The sequence below is a fragment of the Sinohyriopsis cumingii genome, chromosome 6, assembly GCF_028554795.1.
Source record: "Sinohyriopsis cumingii isolate HCF-2022 chromosome 6, ASM2855479v2, whole genome shotgun sequence".
Classification (NCBI taxonomy): Eukaryota; Metazoa; Mollusca; class Bivalvia; order Unionida; family Unionidae; genus Sinohyriopsis; species Sinohyriopsis cumingii.
In genome coordinates, this window is record NC_142966.1 from 26,122,345 (window position 1) to 26,147,357 (window position 25,013).

At 37.4% G+C, this 25,013-nt stretch overlaps 1 protein-coding gene across 1 annotated transcript; it reads left to right on the forward strand.

Moving 5' to 3' along the window:
- The first annotated feature begins 532 nt into the window (after positions 1–532).
- Positions 533–22,837, forward strand: LOC149796523 (uncharacterized). Its single transcript, XM_089960624.1, has 4 exons — positions 533–876; positions 3,878–4,174; positions 4,591–4,893; positions 22,689–22,837. The coding sequence occupies exons 2-4, from the start codon at positions 3,925–3,927 to the stop codon at positions 22,835–22,837; spliced, it is 702 nt and encodes a 233-aa protein (XP_089816750.1). The 5' UTR covers positions 533–876; positions 3,878–3,924.
- The last annotated feature ends 2,176 nt before the right edge of the window (positions 22,838–25,013 follow it).

Here is a 25,013-nt window from a genome sequence, read left to right on the forward strand (position 1 = left end):
ACGTTCCTTAAAGTGTCATTCTTGTGAGGTTTCTTGTTTATGAAATGATTGTATAGGAATCATTTTGAAAGAAAGACATAAAGGACATAGTTAAACTAACATATTGTTAAACATATATATAATGAGTTTCGATTTAAATATTAATTAGGAAGATGACAATGATCGTTCACTTCCCAAATGAAACATTTTAGTTTCAGTGTTGATATTTGTGGGACGACTCATCAATATTTAATATTGATAGTGAATCTTATGAACACATCAAATATGCTAACATAAATTGACGATATATATATATATATATATATATATATATATTAAATTAAATATAAACAGTTAGGTAGGAACATACATTCGTAAGACACTAAAGAAATTGGGAAAACTCAATAAATGAAATGATAATAATAATAATAATAATAATAATAATAATAATAATAATAATAAATCAATAAATCAATAAATAAATACATTTATCAGAATGATCTTTCATAGCGGTCAATAACGATCAATTTTTATTTTTACTTATAGAGAAAACAATACCTGGTTATAACAGAGATATAGTAGACGCACAGGCTGGATGGACTTTTTTATTTAGAACATGGTCATACAATGGCACACCATTGAGTATTAAAGTTATAAAAGACAACATCACTTGTTTGGATGCGGTCTATAATGGATATGTGTTCAACGTTATTGAGAACCAGGCTGATGGGTTGGTACTTAACTACCAGGAAACTAATAAAGAGGCTTATTTATCATTCCGAAACATAAGCAGAGAGGACCAAGGTTTATACGAAATACATGAAAGTTTGTACGAGACTGCGTCCGATCCATTTGTTAGAAAAGATGGCAGATGGATTTTCGAAATAAACATTCTTGGTAAGCAAGGCACCCACCAGTGAAGTGCGTGACTTTCATATCTATGTAGATTTGACGCAAAGATTGAGTTATATTTAAAATTAAATATCTTTGAAAATAAAGAATGGAACTGTCCATAGAAAATGGCATCTAGGGTTGAGAGGTTTGTGATACCCTTGTCTGTAACAAATGTCAAAATTCACAGTTTAAGAACGTACAGATATATATACAACTATAATGTAAATTTTTAGCATTTAATTAGTATCATGCTGTGTGAAAATCACCCATAGGAGAGAAATCTTGTGAACATAATATTTGTATCGTAAAGTTTCAGTTGGTTAAAATGAGTTTAAACTAAAATCAAAGTTTCTCACCACTCATGAACTAATACATGCCGGTAAAAAGCTCAAGATGAAAAACATTAACACGTTACACTACAAATTTATTTATATGTGTCATTGTCACTGAAATAAATACTTAGGGCTTACGATAAAGAAGATATCAAATGAAAACCATCTAAATAAGTAGCTATGAATGGGAATCTTTATATCGTTACCGATATGTATTATATAGTTGATAAGGAAAACTTTTTCAGGATCATTTTCTTAAAGGCGTCGGCACAAAATCATTATCTTTTGCAGTGCATTGTTAATTTATTTTTTCCGTGGTACATTTTTCGAACTTTGTCGAGGTTCTATTTTTCCTCCTAGTGCATCTATAGAAAATGCGTTAAATTCCATTTGATTTATGACTGTTAGCTATGGTTCTTCCATTCATTTGCTTAATTATGCTGCATTCATGAAAAACACAAGGATTTACTGATATCTCGTTATATTTGTATTCGTCTTATTATACCTCTTATATGTGCTTTTACAAGTCCACATTTTACATAATTGGTGTATGATGGATAGTATACATGTATTTTATTAAAGTTGTATGAATAAGTACTGCTTAAATTGTAGAATCTAATGAATATACCGCACGTGAACTTCTTACCAACATAAAAAAGCATACTAATATCACAGAATCCTTAACCTCGTATAAACATGTTCATACTAATTTTTGCAACACCGTTTTTTTTCTTCAGTTTGTTAGAATGATATTTGGCTTTAAAGCATCTGATGCGTGCAACCTGTGATCAAGAGAATCGAATAAAGCGTTGTTAAATCCATATATATTAACCAGTGAATGCTATTTAGTTTCAGCTTTTAAAATACCTATTTATGTAGAATAGTCCAACATTAAATTAGTAAATGAAATATATATCCACTTGAATGGTCAATAATGTTAAAAAGCTTTATATCTTACTTGAAACATTGTAAAATGAAAACTGTTTTGTTCACAATTCGTATCTTCTCTTTGAAATAAAAATGACAACAACAGATTTCATAAGTATATTTGATCAGGAAACGTCGCTAAAATATTATCTTAAGCTTAAACTACAAATCTTAAGAAAAGGAGTATCTAATGACTTTAATTGGACATTATTATGAAATTTAACAAAAAGAACTAATGTAAAGGCATACACGGATGAAAAGAAATATGTATAACTTGACAATATAATAACTTGCAAGCAAATCAGCAAATAAAATAGGCGAAGAGGAATGCAAAATGTAAACAGCAAAAGGTGATGATCCGGATACTGCCATTGGTTGGAATGGTCTGCTTTTAGTCAAACAAACCGTTCAATGATTAATTGTTGATACAAACCAATAATTTATCAAACATAGATTATAAATATTTGACGCAGAATATATTGTAATTAACTATGATTTACTTATTCATCAAATGTAATTTTATTACATTAAATAGGCAAAGCAATTATGCGCCAACATAGTTTGAACAGTAAGAAGAAAAAAAATCATTATTTCTAAAACAAAGACCTTGAATATGTGTGAGCGTAATACTTTCTTGACAAAATATGATGATATTTGATCATTCAGAAAGTTACGATCCTACATTAATAAATTAGCTTTCAGGAGAACAAGTTACATGCAGAAAAAGGACACTAATACCTGAGGAATTTAAAATGAAACTAAGTACTACAAATGAATCCGTTCACAAGCAAGTAAAATCATCAAGGCTTTTCTAAATGGTTACTTTGAAACTATAACAGAGGAACGTTAACCACGCATAGGTACATGTGAATGCAATTAAATCGATGATCATAACTATTGATCAGACTAGGTTTCAGGAAAAGGTATTAGTACCCTCTTTGTCCGTTTGCATTTGTGTGTACTGTATTTATAAGTCTAAAACCGATTATTTATGTCTATAAAATGTTTCAGTATTTATATTCCCTCCATAGATATTTTTTAAATCATTCTGAATTTAAAGGTTATATTATTTCGGATAACGGATAGATTTCAATCATATCTGCATTTTATTTGTGTATGTCAGTGGCAAGGTGATTATGTTGTTCAATATACTATTTGTTCCACAAATTAACTAGTCTAATATCATCAACTTATTGGAGGTAGTGAGTCGGAATTCTCGCTAAAAGAAATGCGCCGAAGGTAAAATTTACGTCGAGCTCATTAAACAATGGATAATCAATAAGCTGGAAGTTATGCCTGTATGTCTAGATATCCAGTGACAAAAGCTGTAAAATTAAAGACACTCATTAAACGAAATTTAGACGAGCAGCCTCTATTTTGTTCTCTTGTGTGATTTTCAAACACTTAAAACATTCTTTTGAAACTTCTTTACAATTTTATACCATTCTACGCTGAAGATATCATATAATAAGTATTATGAAATAAAAAAATCAAAGAAATATGAAACGAAATATCATTGACGATATTGATTTGGTCAAAACGGATCTTTTGACTTACATTCCCTACATTCAAGGAGGGCCGACATTTGTCACTGTTATAAAACTAGTCCGATTTTCAATATGTCACCTTTTCATTTCAATCTTTTCTTCCAGCATTATTGTTTGTATAAATGTGATATGACCAATATCGTTTCCTCTGAAATTATATTCGGGCTAATTTCTAGTTCCTAAATATATTTCACCCAGGACGAGATGAAATAAAGCGAGGCAATGTTGGAGATAACATCATTATCATGCAATTTATAAAAGTATTGGAATCCATCATCACCTTGAAACTCTATGATACAATCGTTGCCCGTTTTGTTGAGAATGACTGTGAAATTACTACGAAGTCACACTTTTATGGACGCCTAATCTTTGCAATCGACGGGGACAACAAAATCTACAGGATTGAAATCAAGAACGTCACACAGAGGGATGCTGGGCTATACAAAGTAGATATTGAAGGCAGGGAAACTAAGAAATGCTTCTTAAATATTACAGGTATTCTAAATTTATACGAAAATACAAATCCAATCTATGTATTAACGTGCGTACGTGAAAGATACAATTGATACGAAATAGTTATTCACTGATGTGTCAACGAGATCTATGCGAAATTGTTTGACTTGTTTAAAGAGCTATTATAATAATATTACAGCACTATCCTAAATTAGACAAACCTAATGGTTCATGTTTAAAGAGAAATTGCGGTCAAAGGTCAAGTCTAAACAATTTCAATTTAAATCGGAAAGATATACCAACATATAAACTCAAGATAATTTTGTATATGTGAGGTCTGTAGAAAATAAATATTGAAACAAGACATAAAATAACCCAACACTGTACGTTGGTTTCATATTTGCCATTTCATGAAAAGGGCCAGTGGATTTTTTGCAATGTGTCTTTGTTATTTTTAGATGTATCCATCTCTGCTGCTATTGGGGACAACGTGACGATCGCTTGGTTTTATAATCGACAAGGGATGAACCGTACTCTAAGAATTATTCACCCAAATCAGGGTGCAATGATGAAACTGACACCAGCTAATATTCCTAAAATTAGAGAAAACTTTCAGCATCGTATTTTGTACAGCGGGGAGATTGTAAAAAGCTTCATGTCATTTACGCTGATAAATGTTGACCATTCAGATGGTGGATTCTATTCCATTGAAACGCTACATGGAAATGCGATACCAGGTCGAAAGCTATTAATTGTAAAAGGTAAGAATGACAAACAAGACTTAATAACCGACGATGTATATGAGGGTCATCTTCTAAAGTCGTGAAAAGCTTTAACGACAACAATATATATATATATATATATATATAATATATATATATATATATATATATATATATATATATATATATATATATATATATATATATATATATATATATATATATATATATATATATATATATATATATATATATATATATATATATATATATATATATATATATATATATATATATATATATATATATATATATATATGTAGGCTAGTTTAAATATGTATCTGCGTTTCTTGGCATCGATAAGAACGTCTGAATTGTTATGGAACCATTTATTGCTATTATGATATATTGCTTGTTATCTGATAACACGTTCAGCGAAGTTATGCATTAAATTAAGAAAGGAAAACAATACTTAAGTTCACCATAGGTACAGCTGCCGTGTCCAAATCCACGTACAACTGACTTGATATTTTCATTGTGAAATGTCCTTTACAATTATATGCTTGTATTGTACGTTATATATTAGTGTTTAGTCTTATTAATTAAATTACATTTTTAGAACAATACATGTCTTAAGCAAACCATTACAACACTACTGAAAAGTTATAAAATGTCATTTGTACCAACGTACAGGGAATACCCTATAACTCGATGCGGCAAAATTAAGACTAACGTTAACAAATATATGTTTATATAGGGCACGATAAGTGATCTAAAATACTTACCATCTTGGGCTACGTAAAACGTGTTACATACACCTTTGTAACCCGTTGCAGCGACATTATGTATCATTTAGTGAGAGAAAAAAATTATGTTTCGTTTCAAACTGCAAGTGTATATAGTGCCAATGGGTTTCTTAGTTGTATTTTGTATTTATATTCCATGACGCGTAGATACAGATACGTATGTAAATATATATATATATATATATATATATATATATATATATATATATATATATATATATATATATATATATATATATATATATATATATATATATATATATATATATATATATATATATATATATATACATACATATATATATATATATATATATATATATATATATATATATATATATATATATATATATATATATATATATATATATATATATATATACATACATATATATATATATATATATATATATACATATATATAGAAATATATACATATATATATATATATACATATATATATATACATATATATACATATATATATATATATATATATATATATATATATATATATATATATATATATATATATATATATATATATATATATATATATATATATATATATATATATATATATATATATATATATATATATATATATATATATATATATATATATATATATATATATATATATATATATATATATATATATATATATATATATATATATATATATATATATAGATGTATGATTGCTGACTGTCGCGCGTGGGTATTCTCGAAAGAATTTTAATTATGCTATAATAATAATAGTCTTTGGATCATGAGTGTCTTAAAAATGTAATTTGACTTATACTAGAAGTACATATATATTTTGCTCTCAACTTTGGTTGCGTTGTAAAACCAAACGAAATCGGCCGAGCAAACTACAGCGAGTGAGGTTGGCAATTTACGAATTACAAATAGTATGAAATCATATTCAAGGAGATCGAAAAGAATACATGCACCTAATATAGCCTTTTTGTTTTATAGAAGAAACATTAAGAAACAAACAGCAGCAGAGGGGGCGAATCCGACATTTTGTCCAATCGTTATTTTGCTTAATTATTACTTTCTGCACTCAACGATCTAGTGTCGTCAGCGCCTGGTAAAAAAAAAATGACGACGTCGTTGGGGGATCGTCGCGTCGTCATTTGGTTTAATTAACACCTTCTGCGCGTCGATCCCCAGCGTCGTCAGCGTCCGGTAAGCACATCGACGACCGCGTCGATGTCATCGCCCCCTCTGCTGCTAAGTGGTTATTTACAATGAAAATTATTTACAACTAACCGAATATTTGGTCAAGTCCGATACGATATCGTGTCCGAGGATCATGTAAATTTATCGTTACAAATCCATGTGGGGTCGACTGAGCATGACTAAAAAAGTTTCGAAAAACATTAAAGTCCATGTCACCGCCGCACCATGTCTGCCAAATATTTCGTAGCGTGTGTGTATCAACGCCGTTGAACACAGCAAGAATATTACAGTTGTCTCTAATTACTTTTGGAATCTGAGTGTATCGTTGAGTGACATATATCACGTCAGTGTTTTTATGCCTGCCTCTGGAAAATATCCTAGCTGGGTTTTTTTGATTGTCTAACATAACATCATCGTACACGACTAGATTGTTAACGTCGCCATCAATATCATCAATACCCGGTGCATCATTGATATCTGTAATAAACTCGATGACATTTTTTTTAGCGATCGCTGATGCATTCTCGTTGAAATCTTTCAACACCTCGTAGCATCGTTGATCATCTACGCTAGGAGCAACCAAATACAACTTATCCCACTTCATCCATCTCATTATTAAATTGAGTAACAATTGCGTCTTGCCGGATCCAGATGGTCCGATGATAATCATCCGGATCGAGTTTGGTAACGCTGCAACATGCTTAACTGGTTCTCTTGTTTTAGTCGCCGAAAAATCAATTATATTCATATTTCTATACATAAATTATGGATCTATATTGTGTGAAGTGTAGAGTGCGTACTGGCACAAATGATATGACAACCGCTACAACAAGAAATAACAGATCGGCGCTTACTGGTAAGTGTGTACAATGCGGTACAAAGAAATTTAGATTTATTTCTATTAAACCCGGGGATGTTTTAAAAAAAAGCGAGGAGGTGATATTGCAACCAAATTGGCAAAACTCCCCGGAACACCGTGGGCAAAGTATCCAGGAGAAAAACACCTCCCAGGATATAACTACTGTGGCCCCGGAACACGATTAGATATCAGACTCGATGATCAAAATCAGCCCAAACCCGGTGAGTATCCAATAAACGCTATCGATAAGGCGTGTCATGCTCATGATGTTGCTTACAAAAGTAGCGATCTGCAACAGCGTCATATCGCGGATGTAAAATTAATTCACGCATTAAATGCTATTCCTGATAAATCCGTCAAAGAAAAATTGGCCTCATGGTTGGTAAAATCGGCTATGAAAGGTAAATTAATGATGGGCGCTGGTAATTAATAACAACATGAAATCCATCTATTATTCTCCGAGAGGATACTGGAAGGGGAAGGCCGCAATTGGTAAGCTTGCAAGCGCTGCAAAGGTAACAAAGACCACTGCGGCTAATTGGTTATCCAAACAGGCTATATGGCAAATCTATCTACCACCGCCTAAACAAATCAACTTCTCGCGCTTTGATGTCAGCGTACCTAATGAAGTTCATCAGGCTGATATACTATTTTTGCCGCATGACAACGGTTACAAATACGCGCTAACCGTAGTTGATGTTGCGAGTCGATACAAACAAGCGGAGCCGTTAAAAACAAAGTCGGCAACTGAAGTAGCCGCTGCGTTTGAAAGAATTTATCGAAGAGGCCCTCTGCGCTGGCCAAATCTATTACAAGTTGATCCCGGTAGTGAATTTCGCGGCGCTGTTTTATCAACGCTGAAACATCATAGCGTCGCGATACGACGAGGTCATACTGCGCTACATCGTGATCAGGCAATTGTTGAACGATTCAATCGGACTCTCGCTGAACGGTTATTTGGATATCAATACGCGAAGGAATTCATCCAAGAAAAACGATCTCGTGAATGGGTTAAAAGGTTGCCAGGTGTAATTGCAGCGTTAAATAACGAGATTACCCGAGCAATCAACATGAAGCCCAGCGACGCGATTAAATACGAGTATATACCCGGAAGATCAAAAATAGATAGCGTTTCCAAGCCGATTCTCGGCGATGTCACTGTCAGATATCTGTATGAACCAGGAGAGCTTGAAGGCGGTAAAAAAAGAGCTACTGATCCTATTTGGAGTGTTACCACACATAACATATCAACGATAACACGATCAACTGGTAGACCACCGATCTATAGACTGGATTCAACTGCTCCTCAGCGCGGATTTACACGCGAGCAACTACAAGTGATACCTAACGATACTCAATTACCCCCACGTGGTCTTAACTAGCGCCGTTGCGTCTATTGCACTCAAGACAGGTCAACCTCACATTGTTTTTGACATGACCGAGACTGTTATCGATCCTATCCACGGTAAATTGGCGAGTGTCTTTATCCGAATAACGCCAACTCATTATACAATTGCAACTCGCGCAGTGATTATTCTGTTGTTGTCGTAGCGAGATTATTAATTCGGCATCAATATCAAAACGCCGCTGTTTTTTTTTATCCTGTTGGCGGTAACCCGAGAGTTTTCTATCAATGACGCTTGCATCGATGGTGACTTTGTCGCCGGCTTCGTCGGTGGCTTCGTCAATAACAATTCTTCGAAGCTGATTTATCCTTCGTACTCTGGACACTGCAAGATAGACTAGATTCGACCATTCGATGCGATTATCAACTATCCAAACAATTGTGTCCGTGATGGTTAGTCCCTGCGAGGAATGTATTGTTGTTGCGTATCCTAGCGTCCACGGGGATTTATCAGCACGTAGCGCGTCCTCGACGACGCTGATATCAACGAGCACAATATCATTCAGCACGAGAATTTTTTTTTTTGTCCCCGACGCTGTCGGGGCTGGAATTTCAACTTCAATGTTCTGCCGCCGTGTGTCCGCGGGTCTATAACATAACGGCACTGGACGCGTTGGAAACTTTTCCTTATGCAACGTAAACAACTTCCGCTGAAGTGTGTCTCTGACTATCTTTCTACTCGCTACAATCAAATCGTTTGGTCTCCATGTTTCCCAGAATTCATTCAACGGCGTTTCCGGAATCACCTCGCGGATTATTTCACACTGAACTCTATCCGGCTGTAATCTGATTAGTTTTTTAACCTCGCGCAGTTGTTCATCAAGTGCTCGGTAATCAGTATCGGTTTCTTCATAATAGTCTACGAACCCGCTCAACCACTCATGTGGACCCTCGCCGACAAATGGTGGTGGTTGGCCATGGTCGCCACACATGATCACCGCTGTATTCGCGCGCAGCAGCCACTCAAGAAACATTTGTAAAGTATCTAACGAAACAGTACATATTTCGTCCCAGATGATAACCTCAGGAATAAATTTTTCACCCATTCGATCAGGAGTCCACTCACCGCCGCTGTATCGAAAAAAGCTGTGATAAGTAACGGCGTCAACATTTCGTTGTTTTATCTCTCGCGCTAGTCTATGGGTCGGTGTAAGCACGATTATACTTGCCCGCGTTCGAAATAATTCAATTGCCCGAGTCGTCTTTCCTGACCCGCCACAGCCGCTTAAATAAACCGTCTTGTGTCTACAAATTGGATCAGAACACGATGGTGCATTAGACCATTCTGACAATTTAACACCGCGTAAGTAGTTGTTCTCAACGGTGACATCTGCTGACGGGGAATAATCGCGTCGTATTTCATTTTTAATTCTCCATGTACCCCAACTCTCGTCCGGACTAGTAAACTCGGCTACGTTTTCCTTATACGCTACGTCAACATAAAACGAATCAACGGCTACTCTAACCGCGGTATCGGGGAATCTATTTATCATCGAGAATAAATTGATAGCGGCATAACCCAGCATAGACGCCCTCAAATGTGGATACGCCGGGCTGTCTCCGTCGCTGTAGGTAACAACTGTACCCAACCTTGTTCCATTGGACAAGAAAGCTGTTTTGCAGTTCACGTATCTATTTTTTGCCACTGCGTCCTTGATTACGAAATCATATTCTGCGTCATCTATAATCAGCCGTGAGCAATATCGTTTGTAGTCGTGGTTTTTTCCACCTTGTGTAAACTTACCAATTATTCTTCTACCGAGATCTTTTGCCTCTCTGTTTCGTTGGTTAAATATCCTCCTGGACCATTCGATGATATATTCCTCGTCGGCATCAATGTTTTTTCTGGACTCGTCAATTATGCTATCTAGACGCTCCGGTTCTGGTAACCAGACTTCAGTCTGCGCCCGGTATGATATAATCGCGTCACTGACAATCAACGAAACTAGCATGCTACAATCAATCATATACCGTAGCAGCGCTATTGGCAACCACTTCTTTTCAGCCATGTGTCTACCGATCCAAATATAGCAACAGCGATGAAGTCCTGCCGCGAACTCAAATGATACTATGCGAGCGAATCCGGTTAAATCAAAATCAGGCAGTGGTCCATTAATAGCAACACGAGTCATTTCATGTCTGGGGTGTCCAAATCGTTTGAAATACTCAGCGGCGGATCCATACCCGAGAAAACTCGCTGGATAACAGGCAACCATATCAACCGAAATCATAGCGTCGCGGTTGTATTCAGTGTTCCATAGTCCACCGTGATAGTATTCCAAACAACTGGATTGTACATCCGGTAGAAATTCCTTGCGCGTTGGTCTCCACGCATTTTTCCTTGCTGCAACATGAGCTACAACCGATGGAATCGTAAAACAATTTGTTAGCAGTTGTTCATCATGCTCTTCAAATTCCATGGCGGTTTTTTTCATCCTGTTGTGAAATGCTTCAGTGCGATATAATTCGCCGTTTGGTCTTACAAACTGATCAAAGGTATCCATGTCGTTTTCAGCGCTGCGAAGTAACCACACTGATACAGGGTCATTTTTACACAAGCAAGCAATAGCATCAAATAGTTTCCTCTCCGCGAGAAAACCGTCCTCTCCTAAAAATTCCCCCGGGATATACTTTACTGTTCTATCCCGTGGAAATATTGTGATCGCGGGCGTCCATGCGTGTTCGTTATGATCAATAATTTTGATTGGGGCCCCATTTGATTTGTACTTTGATTCGTATAATACTTCACCGGTTATCGTTGTAACGGTTATTGGAAATCTCAACGCCGTTTCTAATCTCGCTATGTCGCTGATGGTCGCTCCACGCTCTTTTACGGTTAGTTCCCACTGGTTGATTTTGCTACGTCGTAAATCAGTCAATTTGTTTCCTCGACATGCATTTGTAAAATGTTCTATTATTCGTTCTGCTACACAATTTATCCCCGTTGACTGTTTCATCGGTTTCAGTTTTCCGATATCAGGTTTCTTATTTAACGGGTATATTCCATAAACAACTGATGTTTCAGGATACGCTCGTTCATAGTATGGTCTGTCAATTCCGGTTAACAACCCCGGCTTGGAGTCGCGGCTGACAATGACTGTTTTCTTGTCGCTGAGAACTGGTTCAAATTTATTACGTATGATCCAATCGCCTGATTTCACCCGGACAATGAATTTTACTCTGAAGAAATATCTTTTACCGTCAAGTTGTGATATTATCGTTGCTGCGCGGTTGTCGTTCATGGTAGCATCAACAACGCCATCAATTCGAAATGTTGACCAACTATGAGATGCACCATCACGTTTGAATTCATTGATACAATCGCGTATTTTATTTAACAGGGTTCTATCGTTTATTAACGCTTTTGGTGTGTCCTTGAGGACTCTATCGAGATTGAACTTAATATTTTTCCGGGGCTTAATTGCTGCTAATCTCTCGAACTCATCCATATAATTAAAACAAGTATTTAAATGAAAGAATATAGTATAATGAATCACTGCAAATGGTTGATGATTGGGTCGACAACCCCGTGCAATAAATCATGTAGAGGTGAATTCTGCGGATATCATTTACAAAGCGTTCGTAATGGTTCTCTTGGCCCCCTACCGTGCTTGGTTTGCCACGTCGGTGTAAGAGGAAAATCCCAGTTGTGTATTAATTGTGGCGGAAAGCGATACAGGGAACTAAAACGCTATTATGACAAACGAATTAAAAACGCCGTCATTGACCCCACCGCTGACTCCGTCATCAAAACCCCCCAAGACTACGTTGAAAGATTCATAATTAAACCAAATAATAAATTAGACAAGTAGTATTATTATACAAATGGACCAAGAATTTCAGCCGCACCCCCTGCTCGTCAATTACGAGGCATCTCGCGACGGTATTGTTAGAAACCGCAGACTGAAGAAGCCGGTTGGATGGAAAAACAATCACGGGTATTTAATGTTTACTGCTGGAGGGAAAAAATATCTCTGTCACAGAATCATCTATGAATGTTTCCACGGATTGATCAAAGATAGTCTCGTTATTGATCACATTGATTCTAATTATCAAAATAACAGACTGTGTAATCTGCAAGCCATCTCTCAGAGTGAAAATAGTAAAAAAGGCCAAACTGGTAAATACTCAAAGAAAGCAAAACCCGTAAAGTCATTTGATACAACAACTTACGAGGAAAAAATATTTCACTCCATGAATGAGGCAGGAAAATATTTTGACATTTGTATCGCCTCAATACAATTTGTTGCAGAACGAATATATCAAACAGCGATCTCAAAAAAGACGGGTCATAGAATTCGATTTTCATATATAACATCAAAGGGAGATAACTCGTTTTGTGATAGCGTCGCATGACAAGAGTTATGTCCCTTGAAGTCCAATTAATGTTGCGATTAATTAATCATTTTACGATGAAAACTAATGAAATACACGCTATTATCTAACAGCTGTATTCTTTTTTTTAATGTTTTATTCAAATATTTGGTTTCATTTAAATGCCGTGAAACACCATTAATAAGTATTTAAGGGTTTAACGATTCAAGGGAATTCAAATTAACACACACCTTGTGACTGACGCCGCTGTATTAGTCACTTTATATATAAGATGACTCGTTATAAGCCTGGGGCTTTCGAAAGCCAATTCAACTAATCAAAACTAACCCACGCTCTTGACCCGGGCGTGTGGTTGTCTTTTGTTCACAATCATGCAACCGGGTTAATTTAATTGGGTTGCTTTTGATTGGTTGAATTGGCCGTAGAGTTCCGCCCCGCCGTTTTATGTTTGTGCTGTCTTGTGCCGTCCCATCATCCATCAATCATTTCATCCTTAATTAAGTACATGTAGTGATGTCCCCCAAGCATATCTTCTGGGCGGTCTACGATGACGTTTGTCACCCTAGGCCTCCCTCCCGGAGATGTATGCTTTGGGGTTCCAAGATGTGAATGTCCTTAATTAAGTATATGTATATGCCTGTAATCTGCCACAACACTCGAGTGGAGATTTACGGCATTGTACTGTCCATGTATGCCTGTAATCTGCCACAACACTCGAGTGGAGATTTACGGCATTGTACTGTCCATGTATGCCTGTAATCTGCCACAACACTCGAGTGGAGATTTACGGCATTGTACTGTCCATACAAAAAACGGGGTCAAAAATGACCCCCAATAATTTTATTAAATTTTATTAAAATTTTTGATATTAGAAATAAGATGTTTTATAAGAATAATGAATATCGAAGACATCAATAATATATTAACTGAGATTTCAAAATTAAAAAATCAAGGAATTGAATTATCTGATGGTCTCGACAGTGAAAAAATATTATCCGATTATGAGATTATTAACGAACAGTCGAAACGGGGGCGTTTTACCCTGGCCCGCGAGTACTTTTTTATAAAACGATTACAACATACGATTAATGAGAACCTGTACCACAATGACGCAAATGCATTCATTGGACTATTCACTGCCGTTGAAATAATACGAAAAAAACTCGGACGTGTTTATGAACGACGCCGGGAGATTTCTAGTAAGATCAAAAACATTAGAAGGATTATAGACGAAAACTCCGTGGAGCCCCCGATGGTACACTCGGCGGAAAATTAGAAAATTGCGGATCAATTTACAATAATGGTAGGTGAATCACTTACTACTCGGCTAGCCAGAGAGCGGCTAGCAGCGCTTAAAAAGTTTATACCGTTACGAGACAGAGTAAGAGAGAAACTTCAAACGCGACAACAAATGCAAACCGATTTTGCTGTTGGAAGTGAACAGTTATTTGCCCCGGTAACTAAAGCGACTAAGGATGTTACAGCGGCAACTGTACCCGTTCTTGGTGCGCTTGAAAAGATAGCGGCAGAGACAAAACAAACAAAAAGGTCCTTAGAAACACTCCCTGCAAAAATAGCGGCTGCTACAACACGGAGGCCACCACCACTCGCTATAACCGAACCACAAGAACCTTATGTTACAATGGCCGACGAAGAAGAACCAGGCGCCACCGCAAGAGAACCAGAAGAAGAAATACCCGAAGAAACACCCGAAGAAACATCGAAAGAAAAAAAGAAAGAGGGAAATATACCCCGTAATGTTCTTAAAAAGTCCGCAATAGATCAAATTAGAGACATCGACGACGATGAAGAATTAGTTAATTTTGTTGCTACAACATCAACTAAGAGCATTCGAGATGAGTATATCAATGAAGGTTACAAGAAAAAAATAACCTCGACGGAGAACTGGGCAAGAATAGTGTATTTAGCGAGTAAACATAGAGAAGCATTACCACATCGTGGTGATCCCGATTACGATAAATTCCTCGAGAAAGTTAAGAGTAGAACGCCAAAAAAAGGAAAAGGATACCCTGTTGGTAAAGAATCCTACGGCGTTACCTGCCCTAATAGTATTCTCAGTGATATATCACGGCTGGAAGTACTAATCGGAGGAAAACGAGCCGGAAATAACTCTACGGAAATAATCAATGAGGCCGCTGATATTTGCAAGCGGTTATTTGCAGGCGGTATTATGGACATTAATGTATATCGAACGCTCATAGACGAACTCGTGGATGATTAATTGGAAAACTGGTGTTTTTAATAAGGATGATCATACACTACAACCATGATAAACCAGTACTCGTCTACGTGGTAAACTCGCGATTGCCTGTTTACCGCGCGTACTATGGAGATGGTCTCGGTAGCACCATTGCGGGGTTATTTACAAGAATGGCTCCAAAAGTAGCGCCGTTAGCCAAACAATTAGGAATGAAGGCTATTGATGTTATTCGTGATAAGGGTATTAGTGCCATTGGAGATGTTGCCGGAAGGGCGTTTTCAGCCGCGCGGGACAAACTAATGTCATTGGTGAAATTCAGGAGAAAAAAACAGAAACCACCGGTAATGCCATCAACGACAGTGATGCCTGCAAATGTCAGTAAAGTAATAAATAACGCCGTGGAAGAAAAATTAGAGTCGTTGGCGACGACTCAGTCGTTGGCGACTTCGCCATCCGCCGATGCGGCAACCAACGCGCTCATGAACGCGATAGCGGGGAGTGGTTTAAATTCAAAGAATTTACGACGAAAAAATCGCAATTGAAAACATCAACATGATAAATAATAGAATGTTTGCGCGTACCGCTGATCCCGCGTTTGATATGGACGCCCCAGTACGCAGGGATGATTCTGTCCGTGATTATCAATATTATTCTTATTATGCAGCGCAACCTGACCTACGATCGCGAATTGAACTTCAAGTCCAAGATACCAGTAAATATTTTTTGCCGTGTGAAGCGTTTATCGAAATCGAGGGAGAACTCGTGACAAATTCCGCCGATAATGCACCATACGCAGATGACCATCGTGTTCGAGTTGGCTTCGTCAACAACGGTATCATGGCGTTATTTGAGAGCGCCAGATATCTTATTGACGGGCGAGAAATTGAATCAATAGAACGCGAGGTTGATGTTGCAACGACGATAATTGGGTTGGCGAGATACTCGGATGATTATGCAAGATCGGCGGGCCCATCTATAATGTTCGCAAAGGACTCCACCGATAACGCTGATCATATTCAGTACATTAACGTGCTGGTGGAAAGAGATACTTCAGTTCCTAATCAAACTGAAGCAGCCAACCCAGACCGCAGAACAAGACCGGGTGACAATTTCACTGTTATAAAAAGCACCAACAATGATTTCAATCTAGGATTCGCAACACGAGTAGGAATGTTGCAAGGACCACGCCGAAAGTTTTCATGCGCGATTCCACTCCATCACATATTTGGATTCTGCAGAAATGTCAGGAAGGTTATCTATGGGGCTAAGCATACAATCGCGCTGACGCGAAGGGGTGATGATAACAATGCAATATGGCGTGCTGCTGGCGTCGCTGCCGGTAAAGTCATTTTAACTAAAATGGCATTGTGGATGCCGGTGCTGACTCCATCAGTTACCACGGAAGCACGATTGTTAGCATTTATGGAACAGGGAGGGAAATCGTTGTTGAGTTGGCTAGCGTTAACAACTGATGCTAAAGAGGATAACGTCGCCGATACGTTTACATGGCACCTAGCATCAAAACAGGGTGTTTCAGCCCCGCGTCATATATTCATAGCGCTACAGAATAGGGAACGATTGGGTAATCAAGAACGCAGCCATATGATATTTGATCGATTAGGAGTCATGGAGGTTTCGCTGAGAATAAACGGACAACAGGAACCATCCGAGGATATACAGCTTAATTACGGTGACAACCATGTCGCACGTGTGTATCATCGATTGCTGTCATATATGGGTCGTGATCAAAACGTCGACACTGGTTTGCAAATATCACAACTTGATTTTAAAAACCTGTATCCGATTTATTATTTTTCGCTGGAACATCTTGATTTAACGAGACAATCCGTCGTTGATATACACTTCCGAGCTCGTATAGCCCCAGCTGGTGTTAATTACAGAGCGGTTGCTGTCATTCTCAGCGATAAATCAATGCTGCTAGAAGGTGTTGGTGGACGAATGAGAATCATTGATGCACCAGTAGAAAACATGTAATTGAAAACACAAACGCGTTTACAATAAAATGTCGTATAGTGTCGTCAATGTAGAGTTGACTGATGGTCAAGTCAAGAAATTACGATCAAAGTCGGCTAAACAATGCGGGATCACAATAACGCTGAAGCCGTCACAGATGGCGGGCGGTAATCATAAGATATCGTTGACGGCGCGTCAAATAAAACATTTCAATGATGCGATGAAGAATAAAAAGGGTGTTCAAATAGATTTTTCAGCCGCAGCAATTAAAAACATGGAAAAGACCGGTGGGATATTTCCGCTGTTAGCTGCGATTCCGGCATTGATTGCCGCGGCCGCACCAGCAGTGGCTAAGGCGGCGGCGTTGGGGGCCGTTGGTACCGCGGCGGGGATGGCATTGAAGAAGGCAACCGGGAAAGGCTACAAAAAAAAACGACCCGTGGCCGGAAAGGGTCTAAGACTACCGGGAACCCCGTATTCATGGTACTCGGGAAAGGGTCTAAGACTACCGGGAACCGTTTAATGACTCCCATGTCTAATTTTGATTTAATGGACGCCGCAAACGCGTTAGCGATAAAAAACTTCAGAGGTGTTTTTATGAGGGATCAATTACCGACAAAACCAAGGAATATTGAAACCGGTATAATTAACCTCGATGGGTCCTCCGGAGCGGGAACTCATTGGGTTGCATACGCGATTGATCCGCGTGCGATCGTCTATTTTGATTCATACGGGTTAGCTCCGCCGAAAGAGTTTATGCGGTATATCCGGGCGTGTTCAGCCCGGGCGTGTTCAGCCCGGGTTTTTTATTCCACGCTGCCAACACAGCAATTGAGTGACCCGCCGATATGTGGCCGTGAAGTATTGAACGTACTCGCGGCGATTTCATCATCGCGAAAACCACCTCATATGGTTGTAAACGAATATACTAGTGGGGTCGTAGAGGCCCGGCGGGTTAATTAGAAACGCTGGTTTTTTTTACAATAACGATGATTGATATCTGGGGACGACCGGTTTCGGCGCTGAAAAAGCCCACGGAAACGCCCGCCACCGATGACATAAAAAAACTAATTGAGGATGAAATCGCTGATACGTTGAATTTAACCAGTGTTGACCCAGATGAAATAGTTGTATTTCAAGACCGCCAGGGTAAATTGAAATCCAGTAATGTGTCGCTGAATGACGTTTTAATACGACAGCGTGATGCCGCCGAGGGCACTATCGCGTTGTATACCAGCGACGGACGAATCAAACCGGGTGAATCCATCTTGACGATAAATGGAAAAATAAGTACACTTGGCGACAATTATATAACCATGTCAAATTCGTTAAAGGGTTTACGTAGTGAAATTAAATTATATGAAGAACGGATCATGTTGACGCTAACGCATTTCGACGATGTGCAACACATTGTCGAAAGATTTTTTCGGGGATCCACGACGGCAGACGAACCAAATCTTGTAAAAATAAAAAATGCTATTTCGGATCTTATGGAGATGTCGGCCAATTTACCCCCGTTGCGAAAAAATGTTAACAGGATCGATGACAACTTTGATAAATTCTTTGGTAAAAAAAATACCAAGCCGGATGAGATTACAATAACTATAAATGATATCACTGCGTATGGACAGGAAATAAAAACAATCAAAACTGATGTTGCAACAAACAAAAGGAGTGTAGACGCGCATGAACGGGAAATAGAAATAATCGGCGCTAATGTTGCAACGATCATAAATAATGTAGACTCGCATGGACGGAAAATAGAAACAATCAAAACTGATGTTACAACGATCATAAATAATATGGACGCACATACACAGGAAATAGGAACAATCAAAACTGATATTGAAGCGAACAAAAAGAGTGTGGACGCGCATACACAGGAAATAGGAACAATCAAAACTGATATTGAAGCGAACAAAAAAAATATAGACGCGTATTGGCGGGGAATAGGATTAATCAAAACTGATGTTGCAGCGAACAAAAAAGGTATAGACGTGCATACATATGAAATAGAAACAATCAAACTTGATGTTGCGGCGAACAAAAAAAGTATGACCGAGAATACACGGGAAATAGAAACAATCAAAACTAATGTTGTAACGATCATAAATAATGTAGACGCGCATAGACAGAGAATAGAAACAATTAACACTAATGCTATAGCGAGCAAAAAAAGTATAGACGTGCATGAAGGGGAAATAGAAGTACTCAAAATTAATGTTATAGCGAACAAAAAAAGTATAGACACGCATATACAGGAAATAAATACACTCATTACTAGGGTTGCAGCGAACAAAAAAGATGTGGACACGCATATACAGGAAATAGGAACGATTAAAACTGATGTTGAAGCGATTAAAGACGGACTACCGAGAGTAGCAGAGAAATTCGAAAAAATAAAAATCCCTCATGAGAACATCATCAACACAGTATACACAATTCGGCATGGATCATTCGATTGGACTCCTACACAGAATACAGTAAATATTACCGCAACTGTTAAGGGTATTTATCGATTGACACTGGTTTCAATGATGCAGTTTAATATATTATCGTCGAGTTCATCCGGGTTTAACAATACAATATCAACAATTATAGACAGGAACGCAACTGAACAGTTTACAATTTATGCCGTTGATAGAAATCTAGCCCGGGCAAACATTACATGGTATGTGGAATTTGCAGCGAATCTAAGTAATTAAAAACACTAGCTCTTTTAAAATAAAAATGACCACCAAGGAAGTTGAATCAGAGGTATCACCGACGTCACATCAATATCGATTCGATACCGCAAAAGAATTTTCCGCGAACTTGAAAACGCTTTCCGAACAATACCGTGTAAAAATAAAAAAATACCGTCGTAAAATAACCGCCATCGACGCGGTCGTGTACTCGGTGTCTGGTATAGTAGCTGGCGCCGGTGTTATTTTATCCACGGTGACCACGATAACCCCGATCGCTGTTCCAATCGCTGTCTCCGCAATGACAACAGTTGCTGGAATTGCCAACGCAATCACTAGGAAGATATCATCGTGTTTTCAGAAAAAACTCAACGAGTATACAGTAAAACATCAAATAGTATCCGACGCATACTCGAAATTATCCGGGTTGATCTCGTTATCGATTGATAATTTGTTCGTATCCGATGTTGAATTCTCCACGATGGTCCAGTTATATAGCTCCGCGATGTCAAAAATCGAGGATTTTCAACTGGAAGCCGAAACCACCTGGTTGTTAAAATTAGACACTAAAAACAACGAATAATAATAATGTCGCTGAACCCCGAAGGGTTTCAATTACTTCAGCGGATCGCGGAGAACACCACTCCGGTACAAACAAATATGATATCAATAACGTCAACGAAACCCGAATTCAGTGTGAACTTCCCGTCGCCGGTTCCAGTGAAGGAAATAGCGCTGGCAAAATTGCGAGTATATCACAGTTGGCCTAATATTCGAGCGGACGCATTTAACGGACAACAACCTAATAACTCGCTGGTTTTTGCACGGAAAAATAAACCCGATGGGACCCCAGACTGGGAGGAGGTTACAATACCAACTGGGTCATACCAAATAGAGCAAATCAATAAAGAATTTCAACGCAGAATAAAATCGATCACAGGAAAGGAATCAAAAATCGCTATTACGGTTCATGAACCGACGTTATCATCGACGATTGAAATAAGCACACCGGGGTATATGGTTGATATTTATAACAGTTCAATAAGAACCATACTAGGATGGCCTAAGAATCCACCCGCGGATTTGCACACAAATGTGCAATCGTATCATGAGATTAATCCCAGTTATCTGAATGATTTGTCTATTATAAGAAACACGTTATTACCCAGCGAGTTTATATTTCAAGACAGGAATACCATGCAATGGTTTTTTCCGTATAAGAAAACTCCTGAATTGTCAGCCAAGGTCACAGTTCGTTTAGATGATATCACTGGTGCGTTTGCCGAGATTAATCGTAATTACCAATCACAACTAGAACAGCTACGGAAAACAAAAGCACGAAAACACGTTGAGGTGTTAAATCAACTTATATCAGACATGGAATATATTAATGAGCGAATCGTTAAGACAATATCCGATAGCAGCGATGATAATAAACAAAAATTCCTAACCGGGTATAATATCACAGAAGCCGATTTACCCGATTTCAAGTTTCCAGGATACAACGCGCCAGAACTAAGAAAGTCTCTTAATGATTTTCTCAGTCCATCAACTTATATCCTCAGACACGATAACGGGGATGATGGTATGCATATTGCTCCATACAACGTAAATATCGCATCGGTGATAGCAATCAATCTAGTGTGTGATGTTATCGAAGGGAGTTACCAGGTAGATACCAATCAATCAAATCAAGCTCAACAGGGATATATCCTTTATTCATTTTCACCAACAGCCCCTCCGGGATTTTTAATCGTTGAGAATCCGATTAATCCGGTCTATATGCGATGTCATGATCGGTTTTTAACGAGAATTAATTTTAAACTCACCGATCAGTCAAATAACCTAATTGATCTACAGGAGGAGGAGTTAGTGATCACTCTGTTTGTAAGATCATTGTAAATAACTTCTTAGCAGCAGAGGGGGCGATGACATCGACGCGGTCGTCGATGTGCTTACCGGACGCTGACGACGCTGGGGATCGACGCGCAGAAGGTGTTAATTAAACCAAATGACGACGCGACGATCCCCCAACGACGTCGTCATTTTTTTTTTACCAGGCGCTGACGACACTAGATCGTTGAGTGCAGAAAGTAATAATTAAGCAAAATAACGATTGGACAAAATGTCGGATTCGCCCCCTCTGCTGCTCAAACGTTGTTTGATCACTGTAGGATGGTCAGTTCAATGTACTGTACAGAGTTTGTGCGGTTCGTGCCTGCTTGTGTGAATGTGCTATTTTCGTGAACCTAGTTTGTCATAACTTATATGTGATTACCTTAATACTGAGGCGAACGGCATCGGTTTCGATAAAGCCAAAAAACGTTATATGACATTAATTTTCCTTTAAATTATTTTACAGATACAAGTTCTGAGGAGGATTCAACCAATAATCAAACAAATTCGTTACCATTTCCAAATAATGGTAGCCGATGTAAGTATGTTTTGGAACAACGTTTGGGACGAAACGAAATAAAGAACCAAGAAATTAAGAGAAAAAATATCATATAATGTAATTACAAAATTCTGATAATGTAATCTTTATCAGAAACGACAAAGATAGACATAAATATTTTTATATTCCCCTTTTGGACGATATGTATCTAATATAAGCCATATGTTTACATAATTTTAGCCAGAAGCAGAACATCCTCTAGCAAGTTGATTGATGATTTTGTACAAGCAAGTTTAGAAGTTTAGAAGTAATCTACTATAGCAAACCAATTGCTGAAACAAAATCGCCTTCTGTCACATCAAGATCAACGGAGATTCTAAATACATCGCCTGAGTATCAAGTTAATAATTATAAAAAAGTAATATTAGCTTAGATATATTGAGTCCAGTACTTACTCCAATTCGAAATTAGAAGGGTGTATTGGAAATATTGCACCTGACGCCATTACAGTATATAACGTAACGTGTATGTTTAGCCAGAACTGTGTTAGTGTATTGCACATTTATTTGAACGAGAGAGTTGTCAAGAGGTTGTTACTGATATATACGCATATGGTAAATTCAAATGCACCTCGACAAAAACAACACTTTTGGATAATGTTGATTTGGCCCAAGTGCTACCCTGTAACAATGGACGTATTGTACAGTTTCTGAGTGAAGTTCTGTCCATCCAATTTATCTACATGTTATCTGCCAGATTTATGCAAGCGTTCTAAACTGGCGTAGGGGAAACGGCGCGATTACTTTACTCAAGGACACATGCACAATGTCAATGTCATGACATGCGACAATGATGAGATCAGTGCAGGGGGGATCAACCAGAGTATCCCTACAATCGGTATGTATAGCTAGTATTATTTGTTCTTGCTTCGCAAGTATTCACATTATCGTGCACACGACATTGTTAAAAATATTCCCTCAACAACATGTGAATTGATTAGTGAAATGAAATATGTGTTGCGGCGACAATATGACGTAATTCATTTAAGCTATGTACCTGGTTACATGTATCAGTTGATTAACACGAGTGTAGTTATCAATTAGTGAGGAATAAACTATGAATTTTGCACACGTTTTGTAACCACGTCTTAAATAATTGTATTTACAGTTCCAAGACGTACTAGCATTTTTAATTGTATCATATCATAACATATATGGCCGTCATTAGGGCATTACAGAAGGTCTTAAGTATATTATCTTATACATATATTCAATAATTTTGGCGAGCTATTTTTGGAATTAAGTAGATTAAGTGATACTATTGAGATCAACATCACATAGATTAATTGGTATTATTGAGAACAAAATTACATACACCTGTCTATAAGTGATGACTCGACTATGTTTGTTCTATTAATGAGCATTCCACTTCTTCGAGTTCATATGTTTATTTATGAACAGTTACGGTCGCATTTCAACAGCATAATTACATTTAAAAATATATATATATATATATATATATATATATATATATATATATATATATATATATATATATATATATATATATATATATCAGTATAACCTACATACGTGACCTAGAACGATATATTTCTGGTTGTTATTATAATGTGAACGTTTTACTGCCTGTATGCTTTACGTAAGTCTCTAATTAATAATCGATGAAGGAGCTTACATGATGCAACGAACATGGAAGAAAGATATGAACGAATGAACATAATTAAATTAACTAATACAAGAATGAATGAATGAAGAAACATTGAGTTTTAGTATGTGTAACTAGTCATTATTGAATACCTAATGCAAAGTACACAACGGAATCTTCTGAGTAGACTCATGCAATACTTAGAGTACCTCAAACTAACCGAAACTGCCTGGAATAGATTGCTCAGATTTTATTTTATTTACAATGTAGGTATTTCATAATTTATTGTTCCATATTTGCAAAACCAGAAATTCAAACACATTTCTAGACAGCAATATATGAAGTCTCTAGCGGCGCCATTTCCAACAAGTTGAGAAATAATTGTTGCCATGAATGCAATTCAGCTTCCTGCCTCTTTTGCAAATCATAGTTGTTTTCATGGTATAGACTGAGGATACTAAACTTGCGATTGCCTGTTCTATTTCAGAGTGCCTCAATGTGCTATAATTCGTAAGCACATTTAGCCACGACATTTGATTTTACATGTATACAAAATTGCTAGAAGCCGCAGTTAGAGTCACATAAATCACTTTGCACAGTCATATATCAAATGCTGTCCCAGGCCCT

Excerpts from the sequence above, each read along its gene's own strand:
- LOC149796523 (XM_089960624.1), top strand. The coding sequence starts at position 3,925 with ATGCAATTTATAAAAGTATTGGAATCCATCATCACCTTGAAACTCTAT. Across the intron at positions 4,175-4,590 it reads ATGCTTCTTAAATATTACAG|ATGTATCCATCTCTGCTGCT; the intron begins GTATTCTAAATT and ends TGTTATTTTTAG. Across the intron at positions 4,894-22,688 it reads AAAGCTATTAATTGTAAAAG|ATACAAGTTCTGAGGAGGAT; the intron begins GTAAGAATGACA and ends ATTATTTTACAG.